We start from the raw sequence: 24,761 nt of genomic DNA on the forward strand, positions 1-24,761 counted from the left end.
GCAGTTTCCTATGCTAGTGCAGGCAGTGGGTGTTAGCATTAGAGTTAGCACTCTACTGCTGCTTGAAGGCTTAGCTCCACAGCCTATGCTCCTTTGCTACTGACTTGCTAAGAAATAATTTCCTAGCAGATCAGCAGGTGTGATAATATCATTAAGTTAATACTCCGGAGTAAAACATTTTCATTAAGTTCTAAGAGAATTTTATTAGAAATTTAAAATAGATTAAACAGAGCTACATTATAGTATATCTCCACACTTCCCTTTTCCTGTCAGTTTCAAATATAGAGATTATTGCAGTTATAGTGTTTTGTTAGAAAATGGGGATTTAACTATTCACATTATTGGAAACCATATTAATACATCCTTTTGTGAATATAAAAAAGTCATCTTAAAATAAGGATAAGCTTAAGCTGTGACTTTAGATGGTGTTCTACTTCCATGGCAATGTTGTGGTGTACGTTGCATACCTTTAGAGATTCTTCTAATGGGGGTTACAGATAAGTCAAGAGCCAGATGTTCTCAGGGCAGAGATGTCAACAAACAACAATTGCTCAGTTTTAAAGCCATGAAGCACAGGGCAAAGAATCTTTTAAATGGTGAGAAAGGCTAGAAGAAGAAGCAATAGGTTTAAAAATTGCAATAAGTACAAGAGGAAACTGTATCCCTCATGTTAACAGAGGGTAACTGCAATAAAGATTCTTATATATCTGCACCAAGTACAATATCTGAAAGACTTCTGCTGAGTCAGAGCCTAGCAGCCTATTCAAGCTATGAAAAGTCAGTGGCTGGAAATGCCAGCGGAGTGCTGAGTTCAGGAAGCTGAACAGATATTACAGATTCTTATTTCTGTAGGATGCTTTTTTAGTCAATTTATATTTACTCCAAAATGTAGTACAAAGCTATTGCTTGTTATCCCAAAATCATTCATATTCTTAAGGACTTGTCATTCAAAAAATTTATCTATAGTGAGACAAAACATCCTAAATACATCACCTTGATCACCTTCACCTTGATTGACCAGACTGTCACCGGACAGAGTCTTGCTGGTCGCAACTCGCTTTCCATTCGTCTCAAATCCTGGCTTTCCTTCTCCAGGTTCAGCCAAAGTCCTTGACTATTGGATCTTCCCATCTCCTTGGAGGTCAGCTAATAGGTCTTTTTACTTCTCTTGGGTACCATTCAGCAACTGCTGTTGTCCAACAGCCATCCTGCCCAGCATAGCTTCCATTTTCGATATTCGACAATGACATCATTTATTACATTTTGTGTTCTAATCTGGCTGCTTGGGATGTAGTCTCGGAGAGAAACTTTCAGCATGGATCTTTCCATAGCCCTTATTACTCTTGAAAGCTCTTCCTTTTCTGCCTTTGTTAGCAACCAAGTTTCACTTCCATATAGCACCGAAAAGACAGTCAAATTAAAAAGATTAGCACAAAGTTTTCCATCAATCTTCTCATTCTGTAAGACTTCCCTAATGGAGTTGTATCTAGCCCATCCAGCTTTCTTTATTCTGACCAGTTCTTCTCTTTGATCGTTGTTCATTTTGATTAGCCGTCCCAGGTAGACATAGTGGTCAACCTCTTTGATAAGTTCATTCTGAAAACTCATTTGGAATTTTGGAAGGTTCCCTGTCTGCATATATTTTGTTTTAGTGGGATTTATCTTCAGAACTACCTTTCTGCTTTCGGTGTCAAGTTGTTGAAGCATTTTTTGCAGTTTTTGAGCATCCTTTGCGATCAGCTAATCCGAGATGGTTTATCTTCTCTCTGTTTATATCAATTCCATCTTCCCATTTCATTTTGCACATGGTATTTTCCAAACAAGTGTTGAAAAGTTTAGGTGAGATCGTATTGCCTTGCTTTACACCTTTCTCCACTGGTATTCGTATTTTGGTTTCAAAGAGAGTAATATTTATGAAGCAGTTGGTATTTGCTTCTTTGAGCAGCACAATGTAGTCAGAGTTGATTCCTTGTTCACTAATTACTTGCATTACTGCATTGACGTCAACACTGTCAAATGTTTTTCCATAGTCCACAAATGTGATCGCAAGCTGAAATTTATATTCTCCTGACCGTTCAATGAGCTGAGTAAGAGTGAATGTATGATCAGTAGTACTGTACTTGCTTCTAAAGCCAGCCTGCTCTCGTGGCTGTTGGTCGTCTGAAGTTCTAGTAAGACAGTTTGTAATCACTTTCATGAATAGCTTATAGACAATTGATAATAAGCAAATTACCCCATAATTTTTGAGATCTTTGCAATCTCCCTTCTTGTACAGTAGGACTGTAGTGGACTCCTTCCAGCAGTCAGGAATTTTTTGCATCTCTATGTACCTGGTGAAGTGCTCCACCAGTGCTTTCCATAGTTAGTGACCTCCAGCCCTCAGTATTTCCATTGGTATACCATCTTTTCCTGGAGCTTTTCCAAGTGTCATCTGATAGATGGCGTGCCAAACTTCACTTATTAGAACGGGTGGTATATGCTCAGTTGTGGCAGTCAATGGAGGCATTGGAATGTCCAAATGGGATGCAAACCATGCCCGTGTAGAATTTTTTTGCAGATTTGCTTGATGTCTTGTTTTCCTGTCTTTTCCATTTTTATCTTTTAATGCTGCTATTGTTGTTTTACACAGTGCTATTTCCTGTTTGCACTTTCTGATGCTGCTTCGCTTATTTGCTGCCTCAAGTAGTTTCTGCTCTCGGAATTTCTCCAGATCTTCTTTCAGTTTCCTCCATATTAATTTGCAGAGGAGAGAGTATTCAATGTTATTCCAAGCAGTTCTAGCCATCTGTCTTCTCTTTTGAAGAAGCCTTTTGGTCTCTTCCAAAATTCTTCCTTTTGACTCTTTTGGCTTTGTTGTTCTTGCTTCTTTAGCGCATTGCATCAGCTTCTCAATGAAGTTGTTATAGTCTTCATTATGATTTTCTACCAGGTTCCAATTCATCTTTGAAAAGCTTTCCTTCAGGACATTTTTGTCAAGAGATTTTGGTAACTGCTTTTGATTTGCAAATCATAGGATTTTGTCATGAGTAGTGATGGCCAGCAGGAGGGGGCCTCTATCCAGGGGGGAAACGCGTGCGTAGTACTGAGGAATTAAGCAGCCATTTAAAGAGACACAGATCAGACCCGCCTTAACCTTTGGGGTTTATCTGTCTGGGTTTTCCCACGCTTCTTCAGTTTGTTAGGATTCTGTCTTATGTAGCAGCAATAAACACTAGAGACCTATTCCTCATCTCGGCATGGTTCCTGACTGTTAGGACAGATTTTCTTCTCGATTGTTTCATCAAAAATTAGTCTTGTCCTTAGCATCCAGTGGTCACTGCCTGTAGTAAATTAAGGCACTACAGGAACATCTTTCAGCAATCTTCTTTTGTTGATCAGAATGTAGTCGATTTCATTCTTCCTTGCATTCAGAGTGATCCAGGTCCATCGTCTGAATATTCTTCCTAAGCCACGTGTTGCCAACATATAGTTTGCTGGTTTCCACCATTGTCACAAGCTTTTCACCTCTTTTGTTCCTTTCACCAGATCCATACTTCCCAATAAATTTTTCCCCTACAGCTTGTTTTCTGATTATTGAGTTGAAGTCACCAATCACCGTTGTATATGTTGTTTTCTGAGAGAGAGCAGTTGAGAGATCTTCATAAAAGCTATCCACTTCTCTGTCATCGCTCTGACTTGGTGCATATACATGAACTACCTTGAGCGTGCTGCTGGGACTTAGTTTAATAAGAAGAGATCCGAACCTCGCTGATGAAATATTGAAATACGTATAAATGCTAAATTACTAGAAACATCTGAGAACAATGCTGGACATAAATATGTCATTAAAGGCTCCAACAACAACAACAACAGAGAACTAAAAAAATACATCAGAATGTAAACAGTGAAAAGAAAAGAAAAGAAAGAATCTTAAATACAATGAATGCAGAATGAGGAATTCAGAAGAAGAAGATAATGTCCAGAATCATAGAATGTAGTGTTTTATTTTTCTATAGCACTAGGATGCAAAAGTTGACAGAATGAGAGGAATTGCCAAGGAAGGGGTAGATAAATAGGATTGAGAAAAGTCATAATGCTTTCTATACAATCTAAACTGTTGTCTTTTTTAAAAAACTAACTGTGACTGTTTCAGCTTAAAGAAAAAAAGATGACAAAGACCTAGAATGGATGTAAAAACCCATACCACATTTATTATGTCATTTTTTCCAACTTTTTTGTAAGTCAAAGTAATTTATAAGATATAAATGAATTAAATATAAATATCAGTCAGAGCAAGTCCATCTATCCCATCGATCCCATTTTAGTATTTATCCTTTTTGGTTGCAGAGTTTCCTCTTTTGCATTACATGGTGAAGCCATCAGTGTGTGGTAAGACAAGGGGTTTATTTTTCAGCCAGCTTGGTTTTTGGGCTAAGAGAGAGTGACTGGCCCAAGGCCAGCTGGTTTCCATGCCTAAAGAAGGAATAAAACCAGCACCTTAATTGCTATGCCATGCCGACTCTCATAGAGAGAGGGAGAGATTGAGAATGAGAATAAGAAAGATGGAGGAGACTTAATTAAGACTCAAATGGTTTAGTGACAGAAGAAATTCATAGAATCTAATGCATTTGGTGCAATTCTTTCTACTAGGATTAGATTCATAGAAAAATCTAATTTATTGAATTAGCAAGGATAACGTGATGATGGTTTTGAGTTTGATTAGGTTTAGCATCAGATAAATTAAGGCTCTTAAGTGGACCTCCCCGCAGCCCACCCTGGTAAGAAGCAGCATGTACCCAACTATTCTGAATGTGTATTATGAATCACTTTATATCCTCCTGCAAGATAGCATAGAGACATATCAGTATTGGTCCAAAGAAAGATTTTAAGATTCTAAGGATATATTTTTGTATAATTAATATCAATTTTCTTTTTATTTTAAAAGTAATGTAACATCCCATGAACAAACGCTGCGGGTTAAACCACTGAGCTGTCGATCGGAAGGTCGGCGGTTCGAAACCGCGTGACGGGGTGAGCTCCCGTTGTTAATCCCAGCTCCTGCACACCTAGCAGTTCGAAAACATGCAAATGTGAGTAGATCAATAGGTACCGCTTCGGCGGGAAGGTAACGGCGTTCCGAGTCGTCATGCTGGCCACATGACCCGGAAGTGTCTATGACAACGCCGGCTCCAAGGCTTAGAAACGGAGATGAGCACCGCCCCCTAGAGTCGGATTCGACTGGACTTTACGTCAAGGGAAACCTTTACCTTTACCTAATGTAACATTCCATGAACAAAATGTAACAGATATGCTGTAGTTTATTAGAATAGAAAATTAACTGCATTTTTTAAATGCAATAATAAGCCTTAGTTCCCAAGTGTCCTTGCTTATAAAAAGAAACCAATGAATAAACACTTCTAATGAAAGCTTTACTACAAAGAGTAACAATGCCACCAGTGTATATATCTGTTGACTGAAGACCTGACATTGCCATAGTTATTGCTAAGAGTTCCTCTGTTAAATCAGAACATTCTAAAAACAATGCTGGCATTATCATAATTCTGGTGAAATACAATTCCTTTGGGCTTATTAGACAGCCTGTTATGAAACCATTAATTTATGGACTAATGAAACTTTTAAAGCTTCACCCTGTCAGCATATTTAAAAAAATATTCTAGGAAATAAACTTTGAATCAATAGTAGACAAAAGAAATTCACCAGTTAAATTTAGCAAATTATTAAAATAGAACTTTCACATTAGTTCTTTATTTAAAAAAGAATTAGGTTTGATGTTCATACATTTGCAATAAAAAAAGGAAGAAAAATTTACACTATATCTGTTCCACATACTATAGGTAAAGGTAAAGGTTTCCCTTGACATTAAGTCCAGTCGTGTCCAACTCTAGGGGGCGATGCTCATCTCCGTTTCAAAGCCAAAGAGCCGGCATTTGTCCGTAGACACTTCCATGGTCATGTGGCCAGCATAACTAAACGGAATGCCGTTACCTGCCCGCCGAAGCGGTACCTATTAATCTACTCACATTTGCATGTTTTCGAACTGCTAGGTTGGCAGGAGCTGGGACTAGCAACGGGAGCTCACCCCGTCACACGGATTCGAACCACCGACCTTCCAATCGGCAAGCTCAGCAGCTCAGCAATTTAACCTGCAGCGCCACCACGTCCCTTTTTCCACATACTATAGTGTAACAATAATTTCACCCTGTACAACATTCCTTAGCCGAATCTATATTTACTTACTTGTTCTGTCGTTCCATACTTGTGACCCTGAGGTTTTCCCAGCGTGAATTTAGAAGATTCATTTGTTCTTGTATTTCATTTTCTTCATCTTCTGAAAGCTTTCCAGATGTTCCCAAAAGTTGGCTGCCTACTTGTAAAACATCACCAACACGTCCTTGGTGAGCAGTTAATTCCGTCATAAAACCCTTGGAAAATCATTATAACAATGATTACCAACAGAAAGCAATTCTGTATTTAGAATTTACAGATTATATTAAAGTTAGCATTTTTTCTTGAATAAACTAATTTTTAAAAATTACCAATGTGATTCAAGTATTTTGTAATAAGGATACCAATGAAATAAAAATATCACTCAAATGTTGTTCTTAACTTGATGTCCTGCAATCATAGAAAAGCAATTAGAAGATCTTGTGATAATTACTGAAGTAAACATTGTTCATTCATACCTCATGAGTGTGAAACTGTTCTTTAACTTCCTCTACATCTGTAGATATGGGTCCTTGTGCTTGCAATGAATCTTCAGCAGAAAGAAGCCATGAGAGGACTTCTTCTAATGCAGTTTGGTAGCTTTCTAGATCTTTTTCTGAGCCCATAGGTGACGTTGCAAATAACTTCTGTTCATGGCTTTCAAAATGCTGCTAAATAAATAAAATAAGGTATTTGAGGAACAATTCACTTAAATTGTATTGAAATATTTCTTCTAGATTAAAAAATGAAATGTAGTTATGTTAATTTAATATAATATTTCATCTGGCATCAGTTTTGTCTAACAAATTAGATCTGGTGAAGCACACAGATGTATTATTATTATTATTATTATTATTATTATTATTATTATTTATTCTGTAACAAAGGTATTGGAATTTGCATTGGAAACAAAGCCATCTGATAAATATTAAAAAAAGAGTTATCAGACATTCTTCATGCATAGCCTTAGTTATAGATATGTTTTGTTAAAAACAGAAACATCCATTTTTTATGAATTGTGCAGAGCTCAGTTTGTATACTCAATTTGTATATAATACACTTATATTATAACTGCATGCAAAGCGACATTAATGCATTATAAACATTTTAAATATTTATAAAAATGCAGTTGTAGGTTAAGATAATTCCTTCATCTTTTTTTAGATTTCAGTATAACCTAGAACATTATGTTTGTCAGGTATTAAATTACAGATCAAATAAATTATGAATTTTAAACTATGATATGTCTACATTATTGTTATGCTAGGATCACGCTTGTCTTTTAAAAGCAAGAGTCAGAAAACAGTCATTTGCACTGAATGTATCTGTCTCTGGTTGCAAAGTATATCTAATGAATGTCAGATATAAAACAATTGACAGGGACATTTCTCTGGTTTTAATTAGGAATGTGGAGCTCCATCACCATTTGTTTCTTTGTTTTATTTACATCCCAATTTTCTATACAAGACAAAATATGCAATATTAAACATCACGTTTTTATGCGAGGCAGAGATAAATTTAGTACGGAAGGTAGCCTTAATTCTTCTGCATGTTTTATTTTTAAACTATTAGGAAAGTCCTACATTTCCCTCACAGAGGGAAAAGCCTGTGTCACACCAGGCCAAACACTTTCCTTCTAACAACTTCCTTGCAGAAGGAAACAAATGACCCTTTCTTCCTTCCCATTCAAGAGAAGATCAATGCAGAGAGTTCTTACTCTCAGATGCAGATGTCAAAGTCAGAAGCACACCTCTTTTAACAACATCTTATATTTTGGAAATATAAATTGACAGGCACAGAACTTAGCTTGGGAATTTCAGTTGCAAGGAACGACCTCTCTTTTAGCTGCATTGGTCTACAGTGAATCAAGAAGTGATAACTGTGAGGAATTTAACATATATAGACAAGTATTATAGGATTCTATTAAGGTTTACATTTGGAATGCACATTCTGACATGTCTTATTTTTAAATCTAAGCAGAACTGATGCAAAGCTCCAGGGCCTAGTGAAGTCGATCATCAATACATCCTTGTCTGAAAGTGCAGATGGCGGAGTGAATGGATATCTGATGGCGAACATAAGGAAGCTTATTGTACTCCCAATAACATAACTAATAGCAAGATGTCTATTTTTTTAAAAAAAGTGGGATGAATTGACAAAAATAAATTAATGGCAAATATGTATTATGCTAATGTTTGCCCACACTATCATCTATCTGTTATCTATCTATTTGAGCTATAGTGTATTATTATACTGAAGTCTTATTAATTCAAAGATCTAGATCTTATAACATATTGCTTATTCTTTCTCCATTTTCCCTCACTATAAATTGTAATATCTGTGTATTTTTTCCCCTTGCAATTTCAGGTAGCAAAAATGTACACATTCCAGATAAACTTGCACCTTCTATAAGCAAGTTTGTCTGATTTTTTAAACTCCTCTGGATCTCCTCTTTATTTTCCTTATTGTGGGATCCATACAGTAGTTGTAAATTGACATGGGTCAAGAGAAGTATACTTAGTAGTAGCCCTAACTTTTCTGTGTATGCAGACCCTTTTTCAGAATTTTGCTGTTAAATAGGATAAATCCACAGCTAATAATGGCCTATTATCCATTGCTGACAAATAAAGAACATTATGGTTTGGTATTACTTAAACCACAGGCCTTACCGGTACATAGGCATGGCAATCTTTAAAGTAAGTCATCAATACATTTTAGTATGTTTTGGAGTCTTACATGCACAGAAGTTATACTGACATTAATTCACTGAAGATCGATTTGTATCATTGTTTCTTTTACAAAGTGCAAATGTATTAAAGAATAAAACAAGTTATTTTTCTATAACATGATTGTGCTACTCAGATAATTTCCTTCCCCAGTAAACAATGATCTGGGTAGACACAACATCAAGGATTCATCAAAATACAAGATAATAATTATAATCTCTTACAAGTATAATCAAGATTCTACTTTTAAAACTAAATTTCAATGACTTTTAATTAAATATATACTTTTCCCAATTAGCGTTTATCCCCAAAATCAACTTTCCTACTCGTATTGATACTATCCTACAGAATAGAGTATTACCTCTTTTAATTCTTCTAAAACTATTCCTATAATACAGAATACTCAATGTTATTTCAAAAACTATCCACAGAAATTTGTTATTGTATACTAAGTACTTTTGGGTGAAATAATGGAAATAATAACAACAACAACAACAACAATAAATTTTAGAGCTGAAAATGACCCTATATGGTCAGGACAGGCTCAAGATACTTGCTTTCTATATTAATTTTGGGGAATGAATATTAAATAATTAGAATTTTAAGAAGGGAGACAGTTTTAACTGCCAGCAGGACACATTAGATTCATTCCATTTTTTTTAAGGTATACCTAGTTCTAGCACATTCCTTCTTTAATTTCCCTACAAAACTCTTTCAAATAATGCTATACTGTGGCATAACATCCTTCTGGGAGCACTGTTCTGTTAATTAAATACACACAGAGAAGCCTATTGTCAGTTTCTCTGCATTGTAACCATTTTCTTCTATTCTCTCAGTTGTTTTCTCCACAGCTCCTCAATAATTATTAAATTATTAAAGACTACCTCATTCCCATTCCATTCCATTAGATATGCAAACGTTGAGCAAACTATACAATATATTTACAGTTCCTTGTTGGAAACTGCTATGAAGATAATTCTCAAATAAACTTTATTTCATATTGATGAGCTATTTTTTCTAATGGATAATTATTGAAGAGAACTAGTTGTGTGCATTACCCACAAAGCATCCATTTCCCATTTTGCAACTTGCAGATTTTTCAGTTAATTCTGTTTCTCCTTAATTACAACTAATGGGACTCTAAAGAAAGCTAACTCTGATGCAACAGTACAATGCAGATACAGATTTTCTGGAATAATTTCCTACAAATTCTAGATGTTAACATTAATTTCTTTAGATAATTCTAGAAAAAAATATTAAAGTTTAATACTTAAGCATTCCAAGGACAAAAACATAAGGCTTATATCACTTAAGTTAGATGCTTCAACAATTTTCAGTTATCTTATTTCTTTTCTATGACTGATAATATTCCTCAATGATAAAAATCAGTTTTCCATTTTAATTACTTTGATTATTTATTTAGTTATTTACTGGGCTTGTATGCCACCCATTCCTGGAAGCTGAACCTAACCACATGAACATAAAATAATACCCCAAGAACCCAAATACATATTTAAAATATTTTAAACATCATAAAAAATAAAAAAATAAAGACAGAAATGCCATCCACCCACAAATCCACCTTCAATTATAACACAGATTCCTCCTGTGAAAGATAAAACACATTCACCATTTTCTTGAAGCCAAAGAAGGACAAAGCTGTGTGAATCTTTGCCAGAAGAGAATTTGAAAGAATGGGCTGGCTATTGAAAATGCATGCTTTTGGTGCTCCATCGGTGGCATCCTATAGGGATGAGCCTAGGAGCTGTCCTTATTTGATCTGGTTGAATGAATACAGGAGAAGGTGGGCCCTTAGATAACCAGATCTGGAGCCATGCAGAATTCTACAGGTGACAACCTGCACCTTGAATTAGATGCAGAAGTTGACTGGCAGACAACGCAGCTCCTGAGGTCACCAAGTACAGTATAATGGGATACCAATCACTGCCCAGCCTGCTGCATTCTGTACCAGCTGTAGCACAGCAATGCTACAAATGCTCTTTATGTAAAATGTGTTACAGTGATCTAAATGGGAGGTATCTAGGGCATAAGTGAGTATGAGCAAAATTTCCGAGTCCGGGAATGGTTGCAACTGACATACAAAATGTAGTGACTGAAAAGCCCTCATAGCCATAGCTGCTACCTGCTCATAAAGCAGGAGGTTTAAGGCTAAAATAATCCCCAAATTGTGAACCACCTTTGACCAGAAGAATACAACCACATTCAAAATTAAATACTGAATTATCTGGAACTGTTCAGTCCACAGTCCCAAAACTATTCTGTGTTGGAAGGATTCAGTAAGTTTTTTTTTTTCCCTCCCTATAATGACAACATTCCATGAGCTGAGCCAGCACTCCCATCACATCTGCAATGGTATGTGGCAATGACCTTGGTACACAGTAGGAAGAGTTACCGATTAGACAACTGCCATGCAAAAGATATCTCAGGACACAGAAGCAGAGAGGCCATGGGAAGTGTTTCAGAAGGGACCCTCCCTAGTTTTGCAGAAAGTAAAAGGAAAGGAGGGGAGAAATACTTTAAGTCTTGCACGTGTCTGTTAATGTAACCTTACAATAAAGATAGAGCTAGTATTCATTGTTGTGCTTCTTGTCTGGACTATCTTTAAGGACTAACACCAATCGTGCAAGTCTCAAAGTATTTCTCCCTTCCTTTCCTTTTCCTCTCTGGAAAACTAGGGACGGTCGCTTCTGAAACACTTCCCCTTCCTTTTCTGCTTCTGTGTACTGAGGTATCTTTTGCATGGCAGTTGTCTAGAGTGCGGCTCTTTCTCCTTCCTCCAAGGTCGTTCCCACATACCATTACAACATCACCTCCTTGGGTATTTTTAGGATGACATGTATACCTGGATATCATCAGCATATTGATGATATCAGACATAATGCTGATGTATGACCTGCCTCAGCAGTTTCATGTAGATGTTAAAAAAGAATAGAGATCCTTGAGGCATTCCACAGAGTAAAGGTCTTCAGCAGATTCACATCCCCCTTCCCCATCAACTGAAATTCTCCATTCAGGAAAGAGGGCAATTACTGAGTGCCTATCAAACTATCCCTTTAAAAGTATTCAGTAGAAAAGGTGGGTGCTGTAAATTAATTTAGCTATACATCATACAGAGGTGTTTGTTTTAAAATGCAATAAAAGAGAAATTAAATAATGTGAATTTACTCTAAAAATGGGAAAATGGGAAATATTAACCTTGATAATTATGGGTAGCAATAACAATATTGTGTGTTGGTTAATAAAGTACTATAGCTGCGGGTAGGGCAATAGAAGAAAAGCAGATCTGCTGTGATTTCTGTCACTAAATCAAAGTACCTAAAAGATCAAAAACAAAGACTATAGAAGATACAGTAAATATAATAGAGATAGATCTATGCGGAAAGAGATGAGATATCCTGCAGTTATAAAATCAGTTGCTTTGGTAGTCATATTGAGGATTAAAATTGTTGTTGTTTATTTGTTTAGTCGCTTCCGACTCTTCGTGACTTCATGGACCAGCCCACGCCAGAGCTTTCTGTCGGTCATCAACACCCCCAGCTCCCCCAGGGACGAGTCCGTCACCTCTAGAATATCATCCATCCACCTTGCCCTTGGTCGGCCCCTTCCTTTTGCCCTCCACTCTCCCTAGCATCAGCATCTTCTCCAGGGTGTCCTGTCTTCTCATTATGTAGCCAAAGTATTTCAGTTTTGCCTTTGATATCATTCCCTCAAGTGAGCAGTCTGGCTTTATTTCCTGGAGGATGGACTGGTTTGATCTTCTCGCAGTCCAAGGCACTCTCAGAAGTGCCTCCAACACCACAGTTCAAAAGGATCTATCTTCCTTCTCTCAGCCTTCCTTATGGTCCACCTCTCGCAGCCATATGTTACTATGGGGAACACCATTGCTTTCACTATGCGGACCTTTGTTGTCAGTGTGATGTCTCTGCTCTTAACTATTTTATCGAGATTTGTCATTGCTCTTCTCCCAAGGATTAAGCATCTTCTGATTTCCAGACTGCAGTCAGCATCTGCAGTAATCTTCGCACTTAGAAATACAAAGTCTTTCACTGCTTCTACGTTTTCTCCCTCTATTTGCCAGTTATCAATCAAGCTGGTTGCCATAATCTTGGTTTTTTTGAGGTTTAGCTGCAAGCCAGCTTTTGCACTTTCTTCTTTCATCTTCATCATAAGGCTCCTCAGTTCCTCTTCGCTTTCAGCCATCAAAGAGGTATCATCTGCATATCTGAGATTGTTAATGTTTCTTCCAGCGATTTTAATTCCAGCCTTGGATTCCTCAAGCCCAGCATGTTGCATGATGAATTTGAATAGGTAGGGTGAGAGTATACAGCCCTGCCATACTCCTTTCCCAATCTTAAGCCAGTCCGTTGTTCCGTGGTCTGTTCTTACTGTTGCTACTTGGTCATTATACAGATTCTTCAGGAGGCAGACAAGATGACTTGGTATCCCCATACCACGAAGAACTTGCCACAATTTGTTATGGTCCACACAGTCAAAGGCTTTAGAATAGTCAATAAAACAGAAATAGATGTTTTTCTGAAGCTCCCTGGCTTTTTCCATTATCCAGCGGATATTGGCAATTTGGTCCCTACTTCCTCTGCCTTTTCTAAACCCAGCTTGTACATCTGGCAATTCTCGCTCCATTAATTGCTGAAATCTCCCTTGCAGGATCTTGAGCATTACCTTACTGGCATGTGAAATGAGTGCCACTGTTCGATAGTTTGAACATTCTTTAGTGTTTCCCTTTTTTGGTATAGGGATATAAGTTGATTCTTTCCAGTCTGATGGCCATTCTTCCGTTTTCCAAATTTGCTGGCATATAGCATGCATTACCTTGACAGCATCATCTCGCAAGATTTTGAACAGTTCAGCTGGGGTGCCGTCTCCTGTTGCCTTGTTATTAGCAATGCTTCTTAAGGCCCATTCAACCTCACTCTTCAGGATGCCTGGCTCTAGCTCACTGACCACACCGACAAAGCTATCCCCAATATTGTTATCCTTCCTATACAGGTCTTCTGTATATTCTTGCCACCTTTTCTTGATCTCTTCTTCTTTTGTTAGGTCCTTGCAATCTTTGTTCTTGATCATACCCATTTTTCCCTGGAATTTACCTCCAATGTTTCTAATTTTCTGGAAGAGGTCTCTTGTCCTTCCTATTCTAGTGTCTTCTTCCACTTCCGCGCATTGCTTGTTTAAAAATAATTCCTTATATCTTCTGGCTAACCTCTGGAATTTTGCATTTAAGTGGGCATATCTCCCCCTATCCCTGTTGCCTTTTGCTTTCCTTCTTTCTTGGGCTACTTCTAGTGTCTCAGCAGACAGCCATTTTGCCTTCTTGGTTTTCTCTTTCTTTGGGATGTATTTTGTTGCTGCCTCTTGAACAATGTTGCAGACTTCTGTCCATAGTTCTTCCGGGACCCTATCTACTAAGTCCAGTCCCTTAAATCTATTCTTCACCTCCACTGCATATTCCTTAGGAATATTAGTGAGCTCATATCTAGCTGATCTGTGGGTCTTCCCTAATCTCTTTAGTCTGATCCTAAATTGTGCAAGAAGAAGTTCGTGATCTCAACTACAGTCAGCTCCAGGTCTTGTTTTTACCGACTGTATAGATGTCCGCCACCTTTGGCTGCAAAGGATGTAGTCAATCTGAATTCGGTGTTGTCCATCTGGGGAAGTCCATGTATAAAGTCATCTCTTAGGTTGCTGGAAGATAGTGTTTGTTATGCACATTGAGTTGTCTTGGCAAAATTCTATCAGCCTATGTCCTGCTTTGTTTTGTTCTCCCAGGCCATGCTTACCTGTAATTCCAGGTGTCATTTGACTGCCCACCTTAGCATTCCAGTCTCCCGTGATGAAAATAAAATCTCTTTTAGGCATGTTGTCCAGTAGGTGCTGCAGTTCCTCATAGAACTGCTCTACTTCAGCTTCTTCAGCATCTGTGGTTGGAGCGTATATTTGGATCACTGTGATGATAGATGGCTTGCCCTGAATTCGAATTGAGATCATTCTATCATTTTTTTGGATTGTATCCAAGCATTGCTTTAGCCACTTTACTATTAATTATGAAGGCTACTCCATTTCTTCTGTGGTCCTCTTGTCCATCTGGTGGTCATTTGATGTGAAGTGGCCCATTCCAGTCCATTTCAGTTCACTGACACCCAGAATGTCTATCTTTAATCTTGACATCTCACCAATAACCACATCCAATTTGCCCTGGCTCATAGATCTTACATTCCAGGTTCCAATGGTGTGTTGATCCTTAGAACATCAGATTCGCCATTCACTACCAGCACCGTTGGCCGCTAGCCGTCCTTTCGGCTTTGAGCTAGCTGCGTCATCACGTCTGGGGCTAGTTGAACTCATCCTCTGTTCCTCCCCAGTAGCATTTTGACCATCTTCCGACCTGGGGGTCTCATCTTCCAATGGTATATCTCTGGTTGTACTGATCCATTTAGTTTTCATGGCAAGAATACTGGGGTGGGTTGCCATTACCTTCCCCAGGGATCGCATTTAGTCTGACCTCTCTGTCATGACCTTCCCGTCTTGGGTGGCCCTTCACAGTTTAGCTCATGGCATCATTGAGGTGCTCAAGCTCCAGCACCACGACAAGGTAATGATCCTTTGCTGAAGGGATTAAAATTACCATGTCCTAAATATAGCTATCACAATTTCTGTTTTCAGCCTTTGTCCAAAGTTAAACCTTGGTAAGTGTATGCAAAATTAAAGTTTCACTTGCCAGTAATTTCCTATCCCACAGCATGGCTCAGGCTGTCTTGGAATGTCTCATAACCTGGATATTTTTGAAAACAGCTATATACAGTATGAAGAGAGAGATCTGTTAATATGGAATAAATAAATATTTCTTGACCTAATGTCTAAGGATCAAGAAATGCAAACTCATACAATGAATGAAATTTCTCTCATTTCTACACTGATTCAATATGGTGAAGAGAAATGTTTAAGAAACTCAAGAAAAAATGTTTCAATGTTCATAGTAGTGATTTATATCTTTGAATTTAGATTTATACTTTAAAAGAATGAAGGAATGAATTCATATCTTTAAAATTAACTGTTTTATTGAAGCTTTTAATATTTTCCAGTACCTATCTAATGTTCAAAAGAAGGTGTAACCGTGCCAGAAAAGGCAAGACTTATAGCAAAAAGGATTGGCTGTCCCAAACAACAAACAAAAAACCTTAACAAGAATACCATTGAAAATTAAAATGGACTCAAGCAAAAAGGGTGCATTTATTTCCCACAGCAAGCACAGGCATATTAGAAGAAGAGTAGTATTCATAACAAACCATAATACTGACAGACCTGCGGAGGGAACATCCTCCCTTTTTGGTCAGAGGACATGACATAAGCAGCTTGTGTGTACGCATAGCTTTTGAAACGAGGTATAGGTGAAGGGGTGCGCACATGGCCCTGTGCTACACTGACTTTGATCTAAGGAGAAGAAATTAGGAAGAAAAGCAGACATACACAGATGAATGTGGGTAATAAGTGGATGAAATGTAGTATATTTCAGGGGAGAATGCCAGCAGCCACCTTAAAAAATGCTCAAAGGTTAAACAGCAAGAAGAGAGACACTTTCATTATACTGATATTGTTTAATGAAAAACAAGAAAAAAAATTGAAGTACCAGTAACTATCCATGATGCCTATCATCAGTAAAGACCTCTGTGATTCAATGCACTTAAAGCAAAAGAACATGAACCCAGAGTGGTTCTGAATAAATACGTTCAGTACTCTGCAAATGTGTAAAATGGTCAGGTGGCCCATAAAGACAGTAGTTACAGTAATTAACAACTGAAGGCCCTGGTACTTCCAATTACATCACTCAATATAATTGTAAGAATGGTTAGTCTCTCTAGGACTGAAATTCACTTGTAATGGCATGCCCATCCAAAGAAAGAAATGGTTTGAGAATTGCTATAAAAATGTAAACCTGAGACAATGGCCATTTTTAAAACCAAGAAATGGTCTGTGAATAATTGTCTTGAATTATTTCTTTGTATATATTAAAGTGATAATAATTACAAAGAGACATTGTCACAGCCAAAATGTAAGAATTTCATGTGCTTATATCTCTGTTTCATCAACTGAAATGCAGGTACAAGAATGAGTATTCATACAAAATAAAAGAGGTCTTTGTTTCAATATGACATTTTCCTTTATAAACCTTTGTGGGATGGGGAATGACTTGGCAGGATTGCAGATAGGATAAGTGGTGCTTCTTCAGCCTTTTCTATATTCTGTTTCATAAAGGACCTATGAGCATAGCATTATTAAAACTACAAAAAGCCCTCTGGAAGTATGCAAACCACAGTATTAGACTATGTGGGATGGCTGATCATGATGGTTGTATGTAACGATCCATAACAAACCAAATTAAATACAAAGAATTCTCTATGAGATTAGCTAATTTTGTTGTGAAGTTTGTCTCCTACAAATACTAGTTCTTAATAATATGCAATATTAGTTACTTAAAAGTTAGCAGTTTCTAAATCACTGCAACTGACTGATGTTGGAAAAGGCTTTATTTTCACAAAAGGCTTAGACAGTCCCACATTTATCTTCCTTTGGATATGTGAAGACCATCTTAAACAGCAATGAAGCATTGGTTGGTAGGTAATTTTGCTTATTTTGTCAGAAAAGCTTTGCAGATAAACTGCTAATGCTCAAGCACATGTCCTAGGATGCTTGTTTTTGGATCTTTATTTAACTATTCAAGTTCTACTTCTTTTCAAGTTCATGTTATCAACAGAATACAAACTTATAGAAGAAGCTGCTCTAAAACACACAATAGGACACAGCAGCTGCTGGAGCTGGCTAAAAAGAACACTTCTTTGTGTATGAAATGAAAAATTATCAAAGCTGAATACAAACATGACCTGAACATATTAAACAATTAATATATCATTACTGCCCCAGAAGATTCACTGATGAACAGTTTCCAATTGTTCATGCTTTTTCATATGTGCATATTATTAAATGAAACAATCTAATAGACAATGAAATAGACTTAAGCAATTTAAAAACCAAGTAGCTTTTAGTAAATAGTTATTATAGTCCTGGAAGCTTTGGGTTGGCAAAGTTTTAATAATATCAGAGTAAGTGTCTTGACACCTACCTTACTGTTTCTGATACAGAAATGCATGTTATTGAAGCTTCATATACACCATGTGAAACACAAAAATAAAATAAAATCTACATTTTAAAAACAGCAGTTTTTAACATGCATAGCAGTTAAAATATAACCCATGAAAATAAGATTTCACATCAATGGAGAGCAACCTTTCCCAGGCCAAGAACCGTAATTCAAAAATGGTGCAAGCTAGGTCCAGAGTATTTGGACTTATGGGAAAAAGTGATCAGACCTGGACAAAAATAATAAAAACCTCTCCAGCTGCTTCCCAATCCCTTAAGATTTCCAGCCAAATTATTTTTCAGTAATAATCCTTGTAGACTGACTGTCACATGACAGATTTTGATAACAACTACAGAGAAGCTCAGAGTGCTTCACAGTCCCATAATTGGAGTATCTTTACCACTTAAAGAAGCACAACACATAAACATACATACAACTGCAGGAATTTACTGTTCACTAATCACAAATAACAACAAAAAATTCACAACTCGCCTGTTGGGAAAAACGTGGATGTTGGATTCGCTCTTCCCTAATGTGCTTTACTTCCTGCGGCAATGTTTCAACTTCATGGATGGCTTCTAGAGTAACCTTCTGGGGCAGGACTTGGAAAAGTGATGTCACATACATCAAGATGGACTTTTTATCAGGATATGTTGTTGCAACATCTGCAGACACACATTAAACACACACAAATTTAGACTATTTATAAGACTTCATCGAAAAAGCTCCATTCTTCATTGAAGCCCACAGGAAAGTAAAAACATAATAGCTCTGCAGGATCATACCAAGGCCCAGCTTAACAATGTGTTTTGTTTATCACAGTGCCCTGGGGCATTTGCAAACAGAAAGAGGGATGCCCCTTTCATGCCTCTGTTCTCCATAACTAGGGTTTGCAGCCATGCTGTCCTGAACCTATATGTAACAATGACTCTTCTGAACTTTGTCAAGACTTTGTCAAATGTGAAATCTTTATTATGCTCGTAGACCAGCATATGGAGGGTGGGGTGCAGCTTTGTACACTATTCGTTATTGTAAATGCTTGGAAGGAATTACAAACATATTTTTTGTTTTTTTGATGTGACATTTAAAAAAAAAAATGTTATTTTTTCTTTCCATTTCACAAATGTTTCACCACTTAGTGAATATGTGAATTTGGATGATTTAGTCTAAGAAAAAAAAATGCAGTTCTCATCAATATGCACTTTACATCTGAAAACAAATACAAGTTTTGAGATATTTAATTAGGATAAACATCTTGAAAGTTAGAGGGACATGTAAATGTAATTCTAATGAATATAAACATTCAAGCTTTCTGAAACTGTAATCTACTTAAACTGCTTAAATAAAACACTGGCAGAATTCTGTGATCAATTAATCATAGATGTTTGATCAATTGATCAATAGAGTGTACACTACATATATAACTATTTATTTAGGAATAGTAAATTTTCTCCTAGCCTTCTAGCTTGACAGGATTCACTCTGATAGGAATTCTTTTAAAAGCAAAATTTCATAATCTGTAAGATAGTTTATTTATTTCATATTAGATATGAATTAACAAAATTAGAATCTTGATATATCTACAACTTAGCAGATAGTGGTAAATAGCCTGATAACTTTCCAAATTTTACAGTGATTTGTTTTGTCTAATACATTTATTAATTATTTCCTTCACCAACCCATGATCAAACAACATCAGACAAATGGCATGAATTGATCTCAAATACAATGAAATGAATATTCATTGTTTGTTATTCTAGAAAAGTTGAAAATAATGTCTGTGAAATAAATTTGAATAATGTGGTAGGTTATAAATTAATGATGTCTATGCAAGATTTTAAAGTCAAATTATTTATTTTTGATATTATCTCAGTGGAATGTCTTGTTATATTTTACAAGTCACAAAAAAAAGAAAAATAATCTTTGCAATGAATTATTACACATAAACATTATAAAAATGTGTAATATACAATAATCTTTAAAAAAAATCTAATTTGTGATTCAATGAAAACAGATTTGGAAGTATTCTTTAATAAGTTCCCCTTCTCATACTTTTTAAATAGTGCAAAACAAACAAACCAATCAGCAGAAAATTAATTGCAGCTCAAATTTGGAGTCTACAGTAGGTATGAGAAGGTAGCAGTTAAAACAGCTTGAGTCTAGGAGCCCGAAGTTTTGATGAGGACAAAGATCTCACAAGTGAGAGCATAAATTTCACAGATTTAACCACAGCATTCTAAGGGGAAAAATCCAGCTTAGGTCCAGTTGCTGCTGAGTAAGATAAAATCAGATCAACTCTGCAAAAAAAGTCAATACTGTGCTATCAGGCATGTCCTGAATTGGCTTCAAAATCACTGGACAGAAGTGCTCTGAAACTTTCCTACACTCAAAAGACTTTAAGCACAATTGATGACACAGTACACCATAGCATAACCTTCAACCATTTCAGTCAGATTCTTAAAAATAAATGGAAATTGTGCTGCAGTAAATACTACAGCTAAATTGAATGGATCATTAATAATGAAAGTGTAGGCATAAGCTCAATTTTGGCTCCGATAAATATATGACAGACTTGTGAACTATATAATGTGCCAGCAGCTGAAACATACGTTTCCTAACGCAAGCACAAATCTATTGAACCCAGTTATAGCTTAAATTAACAAAAAATCAAGGATAATTGCTGTATTTTCAAGAATTCTGAGAGCTATAGTCCTGCAAAACAGGGATGGCACCAAGCTGACAAATTGTATTTATGGCTCAGCATTATGGCTCAGATGGTTTGTTCAGCACAGTCACAGAAAAACTGACATAGCTTCGCAGAAAATATAAATCCAAATTTGGTTTAAAATGCAGTGAAATGCTCCTAAATTTACTTTGGTTTCAGTTTGGCACATTAAGCTTTAAAATGCATTATCTAAAAGGAATAAAGGAGAGAGAATTTATACAGCCCAAGGTATACATAAGAAGAATGTGTCTGAAAATAAACAGCTTGTTTGTTATTTCAATAACCATTTCAATTTCAGTTTAGCAATTTGCCCTCCTTGACTTCCAGCACCTGATTTCTTCTGGCAACCATGGCTTAGAGTGTTTTTGCAAAAATCTATTTTGTGCACCAGTTGTGCCCATTCCTGTATCAGGAGGCCCTACTCATGGTCAGTCATGCCTTGGTCACTTCTTGTCTGGATTACTGCAATACATTCTAGAGGGGGTTGTCCTTGAAGTCCATTTGGGAAGTACAGCTGGTCCAGAATCAGTAGTTATAATATGTGCTTATGATACTTGGTATGTGCATGTAACACTATTGCTATATGAGCTGCAATGGTTGCCAATGGGTATCTGGTTGCAATTCAAGGTCCTAGTGGTCACCTAAAAAGCTGTTCATGGCCCAGAGCTTGGCCATTTGCCAGACTGACTATATCCAATTACCTCTGTTATCTGGTAATATCTGACAGGGCTGCATGCTCCAGATTCCATCTACTAAGTAATGACATATTCCAGGAGATGTGCCTTTTCTGTTGCTGAAGCTGTCCAAAAAACAGCATTACCCTTGAGATCCAGATGGCTTTGACCCTGCCTGCCTTTTGACATGATTTGAAGACATGGCTCTTTTCCCCAGGTACTAGACAAGTAATGTGGGTCTATTTTTTAATTTCCTTGCTTAATTATTTGCTGTTTTTAGCCTTTTGTTAGCCACTAGTGGGTGGCCATATAAATTGAAATAATACAATAAAAAATAACGGTAACATATTGATCCCCATTCTGTCATATCTTCTCATATCCACCCACTCTTACACATAAATGTACAGTATATACAGATTTTTAAATAGTTGCCACTCCCCTCATTTCCATTAAGTTTCCATATTTAAAATAAAGACACTCAAAAATACAAGAACTATGCAAGTGTAGTCTTTGGAGTGGCATGGGGAGCCAATCCTACTGCCATCTCACAGCAATCTTATGCAGTCTTGTCTGATTCTGACAAACAGAAACCTGTTCTCTTATTAGAATAAAAAATATTTTACTGGAATAAAAAACATTTTACTAGAATGAAACTGTAATGTCAAATATTATTGCCATCATCGTAATATATTTATTATCAGGGATTAATTTTATGTGGTTGTTAGATTCACATCATTACTTTCTTAATAACATTTCTAAATGACAGTAAACCTGATGGAATGGATAATGGTTAATGAATGGGATATGTACATGTGTGTGTGTGTGTACCCATGCAATATCAGTGTAATTTTATGCATATCTATATCTATTTGGATTTAAACTAGATTGAATTCACTGCAACTTCATTCCATATAATTATGTTAAAATCTGCAAAGTATAGCTCCTATAATTAAAAATTCTTGAAGTGAGTGGACTGTGATATATGTATTAAGAATTAAGGTAGCCTTCTCTAACTTAGGACCTTTCAAATAGATTGCTATGGAATTCTGGCAATTTTAGTCCAATATATTTGCAACTCACATAATTTTGCAAACCAACAGGAGCCATGACACCCACAGTAATAAGCCTGGTCAACATCCATTCTTTAACTGAAGGAGTTTAATGACTGTATGAACTAACTTCTTCTTTAGTAATAAAGGTATTCATAAAAAAGGGCTTGATTGAATTTAAAATAGAAATTTTTAATAATGCATGAAATGTATAAAATGTTGGGGGTTATTAAGTAACATCAAATGTTATTCTAGATACTGAAGCCAAAGGAGACCCTGAACGTCTAAGAGGAGAATAATTGTAAATTTATTAAAGTGAAATTATGAGGATTAGAAAAGCAGTTCAAGTAATCTGATTGTTACTCTTTCTAGGCTAATAAATAGCCTAGAATATGTTTAAAGGACAAAAGAGACATTGCCAATGCTAGAACTGTCAGTTGAAATGTACACAAATGCCCCCAAATGACAAAATTACATACATGGATTGTAAGACAAATGAACATTTCTACTTGGTGCACCACAGTAAAATGTCAAGCTGTTACTCTTCATATAATATCAGCCACTGATACCCATGTATCTAATGTCCTATTTCAGTGTTTCTGTAAAAATCAGGGAACACAGAAGTTCTTCAAAGCTCAGAATGAAAGTAGTATATCAATATTATATACCATAATATCAAAATTAAACCTGGACAATTATTATATAAAGAAAAATACAAGAATTGTGAAATGTTACAGAATTTATTTATATAAATTAGAATAGCAATAAAATTAAGCATAATTATTGGAATACAGCATGATAACTGCTTAACTGCATGACTCAGATTAAAACAAACAAACACCTTATACCGCATTAAATTAATTATTTGGACTATAAGAGTAGATGCAGTAGATGGACCATATAATAGCTTTTTGGATCACATTAGAAGAAAATGAGTTCTTCTGTTAAATGAGTAATATAGGCAATATTAAAGCATTTAGTAAGATGAAAGGGATGAAGAATGGCAGGAGATCAAGGCTACAGTAACTTTTGTAAAGGTTTAATTCATGGTAAATTGGCTATTAGAGCCTCGTAGAGTGGTAGGAGGCAGTATTGCAACTGAAACTCTCCCCACAACCTGAGTTCAATCCCAGCAGAAGCTGGATTCTCGGGTAGCCGGCTCAGGTCGACTCAGCCTTCCATCCTTCCGAGGTTGGTGAAATGAGTACCCAGCTTGCTGGGAAAGGTGACTGGGGAAGGCAATGGCAAACCACCCCGCTCTATAGTCTGCCAAGAAAATGTCATGAAAGAGGCATCCCCCCAAAGGGTCAGACATGACTCAGTGCTTGCACAGGGGACCTTTCCCCATTCACAAATTGGCTATTATACTGAATAGAAAAATGGTTGCTATGAACAAATAATGTAAATAATGTAAAAGAATATAAATAAAAGAATACTTTTCAATGCTTTCTGACAAATTAGTGAATGTTCTGACAACCAAATATTGTTGTGACAACCAAACACTTTTCAAAATGTGTTTCAGGGTCTGTGCAAAACTCTTTGATGGGTACTGTTTGGAGGATCATATTTTAGTGCAAAACTGCTCTTTCTATTGCAGACTGAGCTGCTTTGAATGTTCCAGAAGTATTCTGAATTTGAAATAGAGCGTTTAGAAATTGATATGTTTCACCTCAGGATAACCCCAGAATTCTCTAAAACAGTGTTTCTCAACCTTGGTAACTTTAAGATGTGTGGACTGCAACTCCCAGAATTCCCCAGCATGATGGGTCAAAGCCATCTTGAACCTTTTTGCACATCCAGTTTTTAAGTTTTCTAGTAGCCCAAAGCAAAATTATCAGCTGCATATTTCTTTATTAATACAGCGTGTTATTTGGTTACTTTCAACTAAGCCAGTGCAGATCATAACCCAGCATTAGTGGTATGTGGAAATATGTTTTCATTAGACACTTCTGAGAGTTTATTTCATATAGAAAGTTAAGGGGGGGAAAGGAGAAAGGAGAAAATTGCTTCTTACATAGAAAAAGAAAACTTCCACAAGATAAATTTCAGAAAACAAGAGGAAATCTAGGAAAGTAAACGTTAGATTGATGCAGATGATATCACTTTGATGGCTGAAAGCGAAGAGGAACTGAGGAGCCTTATGATGAAGGTGAAAGAAGAAAGTGCAAAAGCTGGCTTGCAGCTAAACCTCAAAAAAAACAAGATTAT

The 24,761-nt window shown here is 36.5% G+C and overlaps 1 protein-coding gene across 4 annotated transcripts in view; it reads right to left on the reverse strand.

The window, feature by feature from the left end:
- DMD (dystrophin) overlaps positions 1-24,761 on the reverse strand; it is an 895,878-nt gene that overhangs the window by 520,643 nt on the left and 350,474 nt on the right. For 3 of the 4 annotated variants that reach the window (XR_010068066.1, XM_063305211.1, XM_063305212.1), the window contains exons 1-2: positions 6,684-6,878; positions 6,238-6,422 (exon numbers count right to left, since the gene is read on the reverse strand). Coding sequence is in view for 3 of the 4 variants with exons in the window: in XM_063305211.1 (XP_063161281.1) it covers positions 6,238-6,422; positions 6,684-6,830 (332 nt within the window). In the remaining variant the exon portion in view is untranslated. Of the gene's footprint in view, positions 1-6,237; positions 6,423-6,683; positions 6,879-16,271; positions 16,401-18,597; positions 18,771-24,761 lie in introns of those variants that run through there. The other variant, XM_063305215.1, reaches the window with a different exon arrangement.

Source organism: Candoia aspera, chromosome 5 (genome assembly GCF_035149785.1).
Source record: "Candoia aspera isolate rCanAsp1 chromosome 5, rCanAsp1.hap2, whole genome shotgun sequence".
NCBI lineage: Eukaryota > Metazoa > Chordata > Lepidosauria > Squamata > Boidae > Candoia > Candoia aspera.